Source organism: Monodon monoceros, unplaced genomic scaffold (genome assembly GCF_005190385.1).
Source record: "Monodon monoceros isolate NGI ecotype Baffin Bay Population unplaced genomic scaffold, NGI_Narwhal_1 Super_Scaffold_18, whole genome shotgun sequence".
Classification (NCBI taxonomy): Eukaryota; Metazoa; Chordata; class Mammalia; order Artiodactyla; family Monodontidae; genus Monodon; species Monodon monoceros.
In genome coordinates this window covers 46,860,916-46,875,915 of record NW_021703774.1, presented here as the reverse complement: position 1 = coordinate 46,875,915, position 15,000 = coordinate 46,860,916, and the positions used below count along the sequence as shown (strand labels likewise).

Genomic DNA, 15,000 nt, shown 5'->3' with positions numbered 1-15,000 from the left:
TCTTTATGGCTGAGTAGTATTCCACTGTATATATATATCCCACATCTTATTTATCCATTCATGTGTCAATGGACATTCAGGTTGCTTCTATGTCTTAGCTATTGTAAATAGTGTGCAATGAACATTGGGGTGCATGTATCTTTTCGAATTCTAGTTTCCTCCAGATATATGCCCAGGAGTGGGATTGCAGGATCATGTGGCAGCTCTATATGTTAATATAGAACAGAGCCTTCCACATAGTAAGTTCTCAAAAATAGTAGTATTATGATTAATGCTGATACTACTGAGCATAGCTAACATTTATCGTACTTGTGCTATTCATGAGACCCTGTACTAAATGCTTTCCAGGCACTATTGCATCTAATCCTTACCTCATAAGACTTAGAGGAAATAACTTAATCAAAGTCAAACAATTACTAAGTTGTGAAGGGAGACTAGAAACTAAGTGCATTTAATTCCAAAATCCATGGCTGGTCATGGGCTCTAGACCAGAGAGATTTAGGTTTTAATCCCAGCAACTCTGTTTACCAGCTGTGTGGCCTTGGGAAAGTCACTTAATCTCTCTGAGCTTCTAGTTTTCACATCTGAAAGGAAGAAGCAATATCTCTCTCCTTTGATGGTTATGAATAGTAAATGAGATAATTTGCTTGAATGTTACGTTATAAACTGCAAACTTCTACATGATCATTAGAAGTTTTTGGGGGTGGGACTTGCCTTGAATTGGGATTGCTAGAGTGAAAAGGGACAGCCATGTGCTGCAGCTATATTTTTGCATTTTCCATAGTCTCACAGAACAGTGATATTCCTTTAAGTTTTCTGCCCTGAAAACTTCTAGGGGCCAGAGCAGACTATAAACTAAACATGAGAAACCCATAAAAAGAAAGCTAGGCAGTGAGTCACAGAAATGGAAGGCCAGTTGGTCACAAAGTAGCTCACTTTGCCCTCTGGGAGCTTTGATTCAGGTATTTCTTTGTCCTGTACAAAGAGATGACATGTGGAAGGAGAGAAGACATATTCTCCATCAGACAGAGTTGCATAACATCTCTCTCCCTCCCCCGACAGCCGCTGCTTAAGTGACTCTTTGGGGTGGTTTCTGTTCCTGCTGGTGTCCCAGGCAGGAAAGGCCTGGAGATGCCCTCTCAGCCTTGCTGGAGCCTTTTGCTTTTCTTACTTGCCCATCCTTAACTCATCACCCCAGACACACTGCTGAATGTGTTCTTGGCCATCGCTGTGGACAATCTGGCCAATGCCCAGGAGCTGACCAAGGTAAGCTTTGTTCTCCGGGGATCCGATGGTTCTCTAGTGCCATTGGGTGCCTGCTGGGCTTTGGGGCTGCGTCCAAAAGTCTGCATTGCCTGGCTCAAGCCTGCCAGGAAGGCCCCTTCGGGGAGCTTGTGGACAGCTGGAGAGCCACACGTCCATGAAAGGAGCCTGCTTCACCCTCACTGTGTTTGCTGAGCCTTGGAGCAGACTGGATCTCTCATGGGATGTAGAAGATAATCACTTAGTCACTGCAAACTCCCAAAGATATCCTTTGCAGAATTATGCCCTGGAAAATAAAGAAGACACCAAAGTCCTGGATTTAAGTCCCACCTCTGCTCCTGTGACCTGTGGCTGTGTGACCTCAGTCATGTGCCTTCATGCTTCTGGGTTTGGGGGTGAGAGGGGCCAGGAGCATCTCTGTTCCTAGACTGTGTCCCCTGGGGTACTCCAGTGGCCATGGTCATCTTGAGGGAAGTTTCAATGAAGCTAGTTGCTACATTGCTCAAAGAACTGTTCCTTTCTTTCCTCTGAGTCATTTCTTCAGGGGTGGAGGCAATACTGATTGCAGTGGGATGGTCTCGGGAGATGAGTGAAAACTTCTCCCCACGTAATGCAAATTCGGTCTGGGGCAGAGCCCATAGCAACCTGGTGATGTTTCCGTGACTGCTCTTCCCTACGTCCTTGGGGGTCTTCTTATCTGCAGGCAGGGAAGAATACCAGCTCTAGTATCTGAAAAGCTGGCTGTGAGTCATGCATCTACCACTTATTGGCTCTTTTAGCTTGTGCTTGACCCCTGGTCTCCATTAGCCTTGCTTCCTTTATCTGTAAAAAAGGAATGATATATCTGCCTTGCATACCTCACAGGATCAAGTAAAATGATGTGTGTGAAAACCAGAGCAGGCTGTGAAGATGTATGTATTCTTAGGAGCTCTAGTCATTTTACCTGAACCGGCTTTCCTTGGTGTCATCACATAGAGGGACATTTATGAGCAGGAATGTGGGTGAGGGGATAAGGTCCCTGCCTGAGCCCCAGGGTGGGGTCACTTAGCTGTGCAGGGAAGAGGGCGTGATGGGAAGTGTGGTGTTTACTTCAGGGGGCTGTGCCTGGAGGGTCCCCCTCCATCACTTCCAGACACTGCAGAGCATCTGAGAAGTGTCGGCTCTGGCCTCTGACCTCCACAGCCCCGGCCAGCTCCCCTGAGGACTGGCACTGGGGTAGAACTGCACGGCTGTCCTGAGAAGGTGGGGCAGGGTGGAGGCCAGAATTGCTGGCCAGGAGGCTGCTGTCTCAAGGGGGCTGGCTGCTGGCCACCCGAGGTCTGTGAGCCAACCTGACCTCATTCTGCCTTGTTTCACCTCTTGCCCTTCTTGTCTCGCTTCGCCTGGTCTCCAGAACGCCTTCTGGGGAGAGCCATGGGAGCTGCTGTCCTTCAGGAGGATCCCAGACAAAGCCCTCTCTGCTTTGTGTCTAGGATGAACAGGAAGAAGAGGAGGCCTTCAACCAGAAACACGCGCTGCAGAAGGCCAAGGAGGTCAGCCCGATGTCTGCACCCAACATGCCTTCCATCGAGTGAGTCGCTGTCCCCACTTCACAGACCCCTGGGCTCCTGTGCTGACAGCCAGTTGCTCAATTCCAAAGCTGTGAACTCTCACAGGGCGCCTGCTCCATGCCAGGAAACGTCCTGTGAATACAGCAGTGAGCAAGACAGGCTCTCTTTTTTTCACAGAGCTTTTATTTCAGTGAGCAAGATAGCTGATAAATACATAGAAATAATTTTAGATAGTGAGAATAGCTGTCAAATACATATAACAGGGTACTAAGGCAGAGGAACAGGAATTGGGTGGAGTACCTTCGGGCGATCTGGGAGGGGTTCTCTGAAGAGATGATATTTAAGCAGAGACCTAAATGTGTAGAAGATGGTCGTGTGACATTACGAAGGTGGAACATCCCCAGCAAGACCCAGTGTGGCTGGTATGAAGGGAGCAAGGGGGAAGAGAAGGAGACATGGCCCGGGAGGTTCTGAAGGCCCAGGTGAAGGACTTTAGCTTTTATTCTAGTTACAACCATAGGAGGGTCTAGAGGGGAAGGGTGGATAGGTTAGGATCTACACTTTTAAAAGGTCCCTGTGCTCTGTGGAGATGGACTGTAGGGGCCCAGACTGGAGCCAGGAAGACAGAGGTTGGCTCTTAGAGTAAAGTAGGTGAGAGCTGGTGGTGGTTTAGACCATGGTAGCAATGGAGAAGATGAGAAGTCATCCCATTCGGTCTGTATTTTGGAGGGAGAACCAATAGGATGAGCTGATGGAATAAATGTGATGGAGGTGGGGATGAAAAAAAAAAAAAAGAGAAGAAACAAACGTTTCTCCCAGGTTTTTAGGTTTGAACCTAAGCAACTGGGTAGATGATGGTGGCATTTACTGCTAGCCAGGAGAACAGTGGGAATCCAAGGTTCATTTTGGCCACGTTAAATTTGAGATGCTTATAAGACATCCAAGTGAAGATGTTGAACGGGCTGTTGGCCTGTGAGTCTGGAGTTTAGAAGTCGGGGTTAGAAATAAGGATTTGGGGGAGCATTTGCATTTGGATGGCATTTTAGCTGTCAGCCCGGGCGGGCTGACTCAGGGAGAGGTGGGCTGGAGAAGCGAGGAGCTGAGAACAGAGGCCAGAGCACTCCGTGCCTCGAGGAAAACCCGCGAGGAGACTGATGGGGAGCAGCCCGGAGGTGGGAGAGAGAACAAGGGAGCGTGGTGTCCTGGAGACGTGGAGAAGAACACGCTTCCAGACGGAGGGAGTGGACGGCGGAGCTCAGGACCGTTGAAAGATCACGTAAGATGAGAACAGAAAAGGGAGCATTGGGTTTGGCAAAATGAACGCTGTTAGTGACCTTCCCGAGAGCTGTTTCAGTGGTCCAGTGGGAACAGAATCCAGTTGGAGCGGATTAGGGAGAGAATGGGAGGTAATAAATTAGAGTGGCGAGTGTAGACTCTCTTTGAGGATCCAGCCTGGCCCTGTGGCTGCTGGTGGAACCGGCAGGCCATGGGCCCTGCGGGGCGACTGACCGCTGTATGGTGCTGGGGGAGGGCCTTGGAGAAGGGCCTTGAGAAGTGACCACAGAACCACGGAATTCCTGTTGTGGCTTCTTGGCCGTCCTGAGAACTTAGTGAGGGGTCCTGGGGTATCACTGGGGAGGGTCTGAGAGCCCTGGCAGCTGGACCTCTATCCTGGCCCCAGACCCTGTCATCTATTACTTGAAGCTGATCAGGGAGGAGCCCTTCTCTGCCCGGAGCTCGTGTGAAAGCCTGTGAATGTCCTCGGCCTCGCCTTGTAGGAACATTCCAGAGTTATGTGTGGGGACCTCCCTCCCCTGCATGAGAAAAAAACTCCCCTCTCCCTCCACCCCCGGCAAATTTTTAAAAGATTTTTTAAAGGTGAAACAACTCCTTCCTCCCTAGAGCATTCTCTGGGCCTTGAGCAGTTTCTACTCCACTTTCTCTGCACTCAGGAGTCTGGGCTAAAAATACATATACACAGGTATCCAAACATGCTGGTGGGTAGGGCTGGCTGTCACTTAGCAGTGGGTGGTTCTATTTACTGAGATGAGGAAGCCTGGAGGAGGAGTGGGTTAGAGATACGCGGGGGAGGGATGCTTGGCCCAGAGTAGAAAATCACTATCTATGGAATGAAAGAATGAATGAGATGCTGGTAGGCACATGGCAGTAGGCATTGAGCTGTGTGTGTATCCGGCCACAGTGAGGTGGGAGAGGTGCTGTGACCATCCAAGATGAGCAGAGATCCAGGCTTTGGGTGCGGTGCTTGTGCTGCGAGGTGGGTGCTGCAGGTGGAACGTTGTCAGGGTGTGTGTGCGCTGCCTGGGCTTGCAGCCCAGACTCCTGACTTCCGGACTACGGTATAACTAAGTGCGAATGTGGTGTCCATAGAGAAACACGGAAAGAACATTGTGACAAATTAAAAGGCCCAAGTGCTAGTCGTAGCTCGGTCCCTCACACGCTGAGGGAACCTCCTGGCATCTCAGACTCCCTGTTTCCCCATCTTCGAAATGAAGGATACCAACCACCCTTCCTGATCCACAGGGTCCTTGCAGGGTGTACGTGAGGTCATATATGCCTGAGTTGGAAAGATGCTTCTCTGTGATTTTAGGTATAAAGACATATTAATGGTTGTGATGGGATATGAATCTGGATCTTTGTATGTGCGACTGGAGAAGTGAAGTTTGAAGTGTGTATCTGATTTGTGTGGAAATTAGAGGTTGGTTCTCTCTTTTGCCTGGTGTGTGTGTGTGTGTGTGTGTGTGTGTGTGTGTATGCGCGCGCGCGTGTGCGCATATGTGGGTATGCACACATGTGAGCATGTAAGAGAGAGAGAATTCTTCCATGTAATTACACTCTTACACATGTGCTTCTGGAGGGCTGGCATTTGAATATCTGAGAATTTGCAAATAGCCAGTGGAAGGTGCTTTTCCTGGTGGGAGTGCATGCTGCCCGTCTAGAGCGTGCGCTTCTCTTTCTCTGTGCTGCCCGTGCTTCTTGGCATGGCCGCTCTACGTGCATTGCAGCTGTCAATGCTGAGGGGTGCATTCATTTGCAGAGCTCACAGGTGTCTCCACAGTGATATCCACATCCATTCCATGGGTGCTTATGTGCATTGCGCCTCTTCAGGCTCAGACCAGCTGCCTCTGCTCCCTTTGCCCACCGTGGACCACGCTTCTCTGCAGATGTGGGCACAGTGTTTGAACAGTGCTAGTTTGCCTGCGTGTTCTCCACTGGTGGGTGTCGGTTTCATCGGGGAAGGAGCGGCATTTGCCAACCTCCCAGGTCCAGGCAGGGCCCATTGGGCCAGACTGGGTTTGTCAGCCCAGGAACTGGGGCAAGCTCATTCCACAGGTGTCCCAGACGTGCAATCCTCCACCTGAGCACTGACAGCTTCATTTTTCCTGTTTGCCTTTGTGGGTGATGCCTCTACCCTACCATTCTGACCTTCCTTGTGTTTGAAAGGACACAACACGTGTGTATCTGTAGAAGAGATTTTTCCCTGTGCAAGGCCAGGAAGGTTAATACTGTGCTTTACCCAGCTGAATAGACTGAACATTGAAGGCCTCTGGTCAGGGCCACTGCATTGCACACATGCAGGGGACACTGCTTACATCCTGAAGTATGTGGACAGCAGCCCACGGAGTGGGGGCCCCGCCTTTGGCCGTGGGCTACTTGGTGGCCTCGATGGTGTGCATGGCAGTGCATTTGTTCCCTGCATGTTGTGTGAGATTGGAGTGATGAGCTGGGGAGTCACACCCTTGTGGATATCCTAGAAATGATCCGGGGGAAATACAACTCTTTGTCCAAGTTTACAGGGTTTCCAAAATAGGTCTCTGAAGGATATTTAGGTGAAAGCGTGAGTGCCAGTGGGGCTTGATGACTGAGTATCTGAAGCCGTTACCTCCGGGAAACAATAGACCCTTTGTGTGCCCGCATGTTTGCTTCAATACTAGATCCGTGTGTTTGCACACAGCAAGGAACCAAGGTCACTCCCTTGGAGGGCTGAAGGTTGGGAGTCTACAGAGGGCAGCAGACACGTAGGGGATTCTGCACCTCTCCCTGGAGATCGGCTGGCGGCCGTGGGGCTTGCGGGTCCTAGAGGTCAGGATAAACTGAACCTGTCCATTTTTCTTCCCCAGAAGAGACAGAAGGAGAAGACACCACATGTCGATGTGGGAGCCACGCAGCAGCCACCTGTATGTGTGTACCGGTTTGCGTGTTTGTGAGTGGTTACGTGTGGGTGCGGGGACACCGTGTCTTTGTCCTTGCCGTGGGCAGAGTGGCATCGGGTGTGCACGTGTCAGTGTGTGCCATGGTGTGTGCGTGGGCGTTCCGTGCACATGGTTTGTGGATCTGCCCCTCCGCACCTCTCACCATGTGCCTATCTCAGTGTGCGTCTCAGGTATGTGACCCCGTGTGCAGTTTGCTCTTCCGTGTGGCCTGTGAGTGGGCATGTGTCAGTGTGGGTCGTTAGTGCCGGTGGGGTGCCTTTCACGCAGGCACTTGTGGACAGCACGTGTGGGCCCCAGTGAGGATGCGTGTGGGCACATGTGAGCATCCCCTGCACGGGCTCTAGGCGTGCGCCCGCAGGCGTGTGTGAGTGTGGGCATAGGCGTCCACCCCACCCCCCTCCTGTGGCAGCCCACTCTCCGTGTCACGTTTGTGTGTTCCCGCTGCCATGTGAGTGCTCAGCCAGGCCCCTGAGCTGGACTGTTCAACGGTTGTTTTGAGTATGAGTTGCTGGTGGTCCCTGGACATAGAGTCCCGTGGATTTTATTAGTGGTTGTGGAAGAGGCCCCACTGCATCACTGCAAGAGTGACGCCAAGACCTTTTATAACATGGGTCTGCTCGCCACTGTCATCCGTCACCCTTGGACAGTACCTGCCCACTGTAGTTCTCAGCCCTGGCTCTCCCAGGCTGTCCTCAGAAAGGGAAAGGAGAGGGAGAAGAGGAGGAAGAAAGGCCTCTCACCTTGAACTAAGGGCCATTGGTGGGCACAGAGCAGGTACAGGCTGCTGCCCTGAAAGCAGAGGGGAGCTGGGGGAGTGGACATCTGGTAAGCCTTCGTACTACTGTCCTGGGGACCGGGACTCAATCCTGGGCTGACCCCACCCCTCTCAGCTCCTGCGGAGCAGTGATTAGCGCGGGAAGCCCCACGGACCGGGGGACAGTGGTCCCACCACCCCCTCGGCCCCTCGCCTCTTTCTGTGCACCCTGTCTGCAGGTCCTGGGCTCTCCCGTTCACTCCCTGCACTGTGTGTCCCCCCATCCCACGGCCACTGAGGGCTGGCCTCTGCCCCGTGGCCGCCCTCCCTGGCCCTTAGCCGTCAGCTCTGACCAAGCCCTCGCCCTCTCCCCTTTGCCAGGAGGGAGCGAAGGCGCCGACACCACATGTCGGTGTGGGAGCAGCGCACCAGCCAGCTGAGAAGGCACATGCAGATGCCCAGCCAGGAGGCCCTCAACAAGGAGGAGGCCCCGCCCATGAACCCCCTCAACCCCCTCAACCCCCTGAGCTCCCTCCACCCACTCAATGCCCACCCCAGCCTCTACCGGAGACCCAGGCCCATCGAGGGGCCGGCCCTGGGCCTGGGTCTGGAGAAGTGTGAGGAGGAGCGCGTCAGCCGCGGGGGGTCCCTCCAGGGGGACGGAGGGGACCTGTCGAGTGCCCTGGACAACCAGAGGAGCCCTGTGTCCCTGGGCAAACGGGAGCCGCCCTGGCTAGCCAGGCCCTGTCATGGGAACTGTGACCCGACCCAGCAGGAGGCCGGGGGCGGGGAGACCGTGGTGGCCTTCGAGGACCGGCCCAGGCACAGGCAGAGCCAGCGGCGCAGCCGGCACCGCCGCGTCAGGACGGAGGGCAAGGAGTCCTCCTCCGCTTCCAGGAGCAGGTCTGCCAGCCAGGAGCGGAGTCTGGATGAAGCTGTGCCCGGTGAGGGGGAGAGGGACCTCGAGCCCAGGGACAGCCACGGGGGCAAGGAGCCCACAATCCAGGAAGAAGAGCGATCCCAGGACTTAAGGAGGTAAATGAGACACAGGAGCATGCCCGAGGCATGTAGCGCGGCTGGCGTTAGGGGTTCTTCAGCGTAAGCCTTTCCAAGCCTCGGTTTCCCCTGTAGTAAAATGGAGGTGATGCTAATGCACCTTTTACGAGGCATGTGTAAATATGACAGCGATGGCGTCTACCCCTCTGAAAACCAGGGCATCTCTTGTTGGGAGTGGGTAGTGGATGAATGGATAGGAGTAAAGGCAATGGATACTGCCCGTGGACCTTAGCTCCTCTGCCTGGCTGGGTGGGGTGGGAGGCACCGGATGCCACGTGCTCTCCAGCAGGGCTGCTTTGGCTCCCCGCACTTCTGCTTCTCGCCAGGCGTATCAGCCATTTCGGAACAGCTTCTCTATCTGAGCACCACCTGTGTCCCCCTCTCTCTTCCCAGGACCAATAGTCTGATGGTGCACAGACGCTCCGGGCTGGCAGGAGCCCTCGACGAGGCCAACACACCCCTCGCCCTGCCCCAACCAGAGCTGCAGGCGGAGAAGGATGCAGCGCTGACGGAACAGGAACCGGAGGGGAGCAGTGAGCAAGCCCTGCTGGGGGACGTGCAGCTGGACATGGGCCGGGTCATCAGCCAGAGTGAACCCGACCTCTCCTGCACCACGGCCAACACGGACAAGGCTGCCCCCGAGAGCACCAGCGTCACCGTCGCCATCCCTGACGTGGGCCCCTTGGTGGACTCGACCGTGGTGCACAGTGAGAACACAGTTCCTGTCCCCTTCATCTCCACTGCTCATCGTGCCTGGGGCTGGGGGAGTCTTGGCTCTGGACCCATCCCTGGAGAGCTGCGTGGAAAACTCCACCAGTGGGATGAAATCACTCTTCAACATGTAAAAAATATAGCAGCAGTTTTTTCCCAGTTTGCAAAAAGAATAAGTTAGAATTTTCTCAATCTTAAGTTTTGCCCATAAAATGTCCTTAGGTTAGGCCTTTGGCCTCTGTGACCATCCCAGAGTCTTCAGAGAGATCACACGTGATTTTTTACCCATTTTTATATTCAGCTATTTGATTTATTGTATGAATATCTGATGGCATTCTCTGGAACCCCCCAGGTGCTCTGCCACTTGACAGTTTGGGGACTGTTGCTGGAACAGAAGATGGCAGGTGGGCTGGGGCCGGCACTGGCTGTGCTCAGTGTGTAGCCTCCTAATCCCTGTGTCTCTCGAGGCCTCAGTTTATCATCTGTGAAGTGAGGGCATCGAACCAGATGACCTCTGAGATCTTTCCCTGTGCTAACATTTTATGAATCTATTACTCTTATCTACTCTTTTTCTCCTAGGAGCTCTTAGTCACACTTTCTCTCGTAATTCCTGAAGGCAATGGATGTTCACCTGTGAGACCTTAAACGGAAACAACCCAAAAGCACTTACCCACACCCATCCCTGCCCTGACACCCCACCCATCTCTGCATTAATCCCACCATCCACCTTATCATCACTGAATCGTGACCACAGGATTCCACTCTTGCTTTTTTTTCCTCTCTTTCTTTCCCCATATTTTTCTCTTTTCACAGAACAGTCCTCTCTCCCTGTTTTTCTCTCTCCCACTTCTCTGTCTCCATTTCTTCACTTTCTCAAAGTGAAGAAAATGTCTCAAAGTGTTCTTCAGAGTGCCAGTACTACTTTAAAAAGTGAAATCTCGCATATCCGGTGCCTCTGGGGTTGACTTGGGTGGGCATGTCTCAGGATCTCAGACTCACAACCTTTTTTTCTGTCTTATTTAATTTTATGTTCTAATAATGAAGTTTTGGGGGCCCTCCTTTATGAGACACAACATTAAGAAAGTTTGACCCCCTCTCTGTTCTCTTTCTGGGGCTAGTCCCTGTCCTTGGTCGTAGGTAAGAGCGTGTCATCAGAGGGTTTTTGGACACTTTGGATGACTTACCTTTTGGAAGGACCTGGAAGGGGTCAGGACCTCAGAGGTTTGCTACTTACACAAGGTTCCAGGGCAGAAGCATTCACTGAATGGGAAGGTGGGAGAGGTTCCTTTGCCCCACTCTGATAGCCTCATCCTCTCTGCCACTCACTCCGCTCTGGGACTTGCGTAAGGAAACAGAGAGTAGTAGTCCAGCAACCCCACTCTGTCTCTGCTTCTTCATCCTCTCAATCCTGGGATAAAGTCATGGACCCATCTTCGCGTGAATATTGCATTCTTGTTTCTACATTAATCATGACGGGAAAAAGCACAGCCAGAAAGGCTGTCACAAACAGAGTAATGTCTTCTTAAAGTCTTCCATTGCAGTGTGATTTCTTTGAAAGGAGATAGAATTTTGAATTGGGAACCCATACCAGCTGTGTGACCTTAGGATAGGTCCTTGAATTCCCCAAACTTCAGTTTTCCCATCTGTAGAAGGGGAATAGTAATATGTGCCATCCAGGGTGTACTGACGTGAAAAATGCCATAAGTGAATATATACAAAGAGTTCAGATTTTAGATATAAATAAACTTTGTAAACTTTACAACAGAAACAACCATTCTGTTTTACCCAGGGAAACATGATTATCATTTATATGGCAAAAAAAAAGGGCTATACCACCTGAAATCAGGGCAGGGGTAAGGCTAGGAAGAGAGCAGGGCTTAACTCAGTATAATCTAGCAAACACCCCGATGTTTTCAGGCACCTTGCCAGGCACATCCCTAGCTGCCTCTCCCGTCCCCTCCGTCCCATCCCCAGTGGAAAATGAAGGGCACCGTTCTGCACGTAGCAAGGTTTCTGAAGATTTCAACACGTTCCTCTTGCAGTCAGCAGCAAGACTGATGGAGAAGCCAGTCCCTTGAAAGAGGCAGAGATCAAAGAGGATGAGGAGGAAGTGGAGAAGAAGCAGCAGAAGAAGGAGAAGCGTGAGACGGGCAAAGCCATGGTGCCTCACAGCTCAATGTTCATCTTCAGCACCACCAACCCGTAAGACACCCTCCATTGCCACCTCCCTTTGGTGCTGGAGTAAACAGCCAAGGTTTGAGCCAGGGCGGGGTGATGAGAAGGAGGGACGGGGGTCCAGTCTTCCTCCTGAGCCTTCCTGGTGGAATGTGGCCAGACATCTGAAGACTCCAGGGTGCTCACTAGTTGAGGCGAGTCATGCAATTAATGAACAGCCTCGGAACTCTGTGCCCATAGTCTAAAGAGTAATTTAAGACAGTACAGGATGAGAAATGTCATGAGGGAAGGACCCTTCACCTACTCTTTGGTTAGCAGGTTGGGGGGGTGGGGCGTGGTGAGAAGGAAGGAAATCTACTTGGGATGTGTCACCAAATATTCCAGAGGTGGACAGAGCTGAGAATAGGGAGGCTTGGATAACTAGATCATCCGTTGGCTGCCCTACGTGTGAATTTTGAAGTGGGTGTGTCCCTCAGAGCAGAGGCAGGGCGTGAGATGGGGTTGGCGAGGAAGAATCTGGAAGGTTAGATTTAGGAAAGATGGAATTTTGAAAGAGAAGCTGCCTTCCACCCTGGAAATGAGCAAGATGTACACATAGACCAGCTTCTGAGTCTAGGAAGGTGAGAAGGCTTTCAGTGACCATGTGGGCAGTATTCAGGCATGGCCCTGGGAAGGAAGGAACCGGGGCTAAGAGATGTCAGGCCAACCGAGGCCAGGATGCTGTCTATAGAATAGTCACTTTAAGCAGAATACCTGAGGCTCAGGGAAGCCTGTTGCTGCTTCCATCAGGAATCTTAGGATCAAGGTCTGCTTTTACATTTATTGGTTCTTAGGAGTTCCTTGCTGCGCCCCAGTTTCTGTACAGTTGGGGAGTAGACATTGAGACCCAGTGGAAGGTACCTTGTAGCCACCCGAGCGTGTGTCATCTGGTGCTGGCCGCGGCTCCCCCCAGCTCAGATGTGCTTGCAGATAACGTATCTTGGCTTGCGTACTGCAGCCTCTAACCAATCTGATTACCTTCCCCCCACCAGCACTTTAAATCAAGGGTGGTGCCTGAGAAATTAAATGGCTCTCCCCCTGGCTTCCTCTGGCCAGGGCCTGGCTGTCTGGAAGAGGCTGATGTGCATGGGGGTGGGGAGGAAAGATGGGAATGGGAGGGAAGGGGGGCTGGCTCAGCGGGCTCATCCGCCGCCCCACAGGATCCGCAGGGCCTGCCACTACATCGTGAACCTGCGCTACTTTGAGATGTGCATCCTCCTGGTGATCGCAGCCAGCAGCATCGCCCTGGCGGCCGAGGACCCCGTCCTGACCAACTCGGAGCGCAACAAAGTAGGTGCACGGGGGCTGACTGCCAGCCCCCGTAGTACCCTGGTACCGCCTCATCGCAGCCCCTCCCATCCCAACATTAGAGATGAGCTAAGGAAGGTTCCTGGAGAATGAGAGAGGCTTGAGAGATTGCCTGGTCCCAGTCCTCAGGGCAAAGCGTGAACCGCTTCAAGGCCGGTCCCCACCCGCAACCCTAACCCTAACCACACTGCTTACCTTTATGTTCAGCAGTGGGCCTTACACCCAGAGCCAGCCATGGCCTTGAAAGGGGGTCTGCAGTCACCCATGGGTTGGATGTGGGGTCTGACCTAGGGGCATGGGTGATGTGGGTGACATCAGGGTGCTGCAGCTCCTCCCAGGGAGCTGAGGCACCTCCTGGAGGGCCAGGGTGGATGTCAGGAGGGGTCAAGGGGGTGGGGAGGATTGGAACGGACAAGAATCCCAGGGAGCGAGACACCTGGGGGGCAGTTCGGACCCAAGACATTAAGTTCTGACCACAGGGGAGGGAAGGGCCAAGGACTGGCCAGCGGGTCATGGGGCCCCAGCAGTATCCACGGCTCCTCTCTTCCCTGCGTCTGATTAGCAGTTACAACTCCGAGCTTCTGTTCCAAGGTAGAAATGAGCAGGGCTTGGGGTGGGCGTGCAGGAGAGCCTGTGTTTGAGGGGTGTGTGTAGCCTGGTGGTCTCTACCTTATGTGTCTTACAGGTGCTGAGGTATTTTGACTATGTTTTCACTGGCGTCTTCACCTTTGAGATGGTTATAAAGGTAAGAACCTCTAGAGCAAACCTGGGCTCTGGGGCTTGGATGGGCCACCTGTCTGCCTCTCTAGTCTGGTGCCCTTCCCCAGGACTGTCACCTCCTGATCAATGTCAGAATCTCAGCGGCGCCTCTGCTGACCCCTCCTCCAGCCTCAGATCCCAGTGAGGTCTGTCGTGGCAGGACGTGACTGTGGGGATCTGTTTAGACTGGTGCAGACCTGTGGGCATGGCCCGGGGAGAAGGCGGGCCCCCTCTCAGGCAGGCAGGAGAGGTGCTCCAGGCGTGGGGACTGTTCTCACCTCCCCAACACGCTTCCTGGTTTGAGCCTGGGTACCTGCCAAGGCAGGGGGTTAGGTAGAGATGTCTTCTGGCCTCATTTAGTCCCAACCGTACTCACTGCCCTCCACTCTCTTCCTGCCACCACAACACCCCACGTTACCGTCTTATTCCCAGTCTCACCCATCTGAGATTTTTCTCGTCTGTGCATATGTGGCGATGCCTGGGGCTCTGAGCCACTAACGCAAGGAGGGATGTGGTGGCTTTCGAGGAGCCAGGGAGTCTAAGTGAACCCTGGTGGCTATGAGAAGGGCCTTGGGCCTCACAGTTAGGTGGACAGAGCCTGCGGGACCTGTCCTCCTGCTTCTTGGGTCCCCGTGTGGGTTGCTTGTTAGAGGCAGTGGCAGTGGGGACATTGCCATGGGGAGCCCAGAGCTCAGGGCACGTATGACCGGCGCCTCCTGGGCTCATTGGTGGCTGTTCACATCCTCCGGCAGATGATAGACCAGGGCTTGATCCTGCAGGATGGGTCCTACTTCCGAGACCTGTGGAACATCCTCGACTTTGTGGTAGTGGTTGGTGCATTGGTGGCCTTTGCTCTGGCGTAAGTAACTCTTTTTTTCTCGTTCAATTCCCTTCCCTCCTTCCTTCCTGAGACGGCTGATTTGAGGGCTTCTCCAGGGCCAATTCACTCAGTGGTGCCCATGAACACTGCCCTGGGAGTCTGCTTCCCAGTTACCCCTCGACAGGGCTCCTGAGGGCCTTACAGCCTCATCTCCCACGCCCTGAGTCGTGGGACTGGTGAAGGAGGAGCAGAGCGAGTCTCTAGGGAGAAGCCAAAGGCCTTGGCATTCCTCCCGTCGAGATGAGTGAGCCTGGGCAGGCACTCACCTGTGTG

The 15,000-nt window shown here is 53.1% G+C and overlaps 1 protein-coding gene across 1 annotated transcript in view; it reads left to right on the top strand.

Annotated features, from left to right (window-relative positions):
• CACNA1E (calcium voltage-gated channel subunit alpha1 E) overlaps positions 1-15,000 on the top strand; it is a 367,243-nt gene that overhangs the window by 291,477 nt on the left and 60,766 nt on the right. The window contains exons 18-26 of the mRNA XM_029227981.1: positions 1,199-1,266; positions 2,736-2,833; positions 6,953-7,009; positions 8,181-8,834; positions 9,249-9,562; positions 11,609-11,768; positions 12,941-13,070; positions 13,774-13,833; positions 14,600-14,706. Of these exons, the coding sequence (XP_029083814.1) occupies positions 1,199-1,266; positions 2,736-2,833; positions 6,953-7,009; positions 8,181-8,834; positions 9,249-9,562; positions 11,609-11,768; positions 12,941-13,070; positions 13,774-13,833; positions 14,600-14,706 (1,648 nt within the window). The remainder of the gene's footprint in view (positions 1-1,198; positions 1,267-2,735; positions 2,834-6,952; positions 7,010-8,180; positions 8,835-9,248; positions 9,563-11,608; positions 11,769-12,940; positions 13,071-13,773; positions 13,834-14,599; positions 14,707-15,000) is intronic.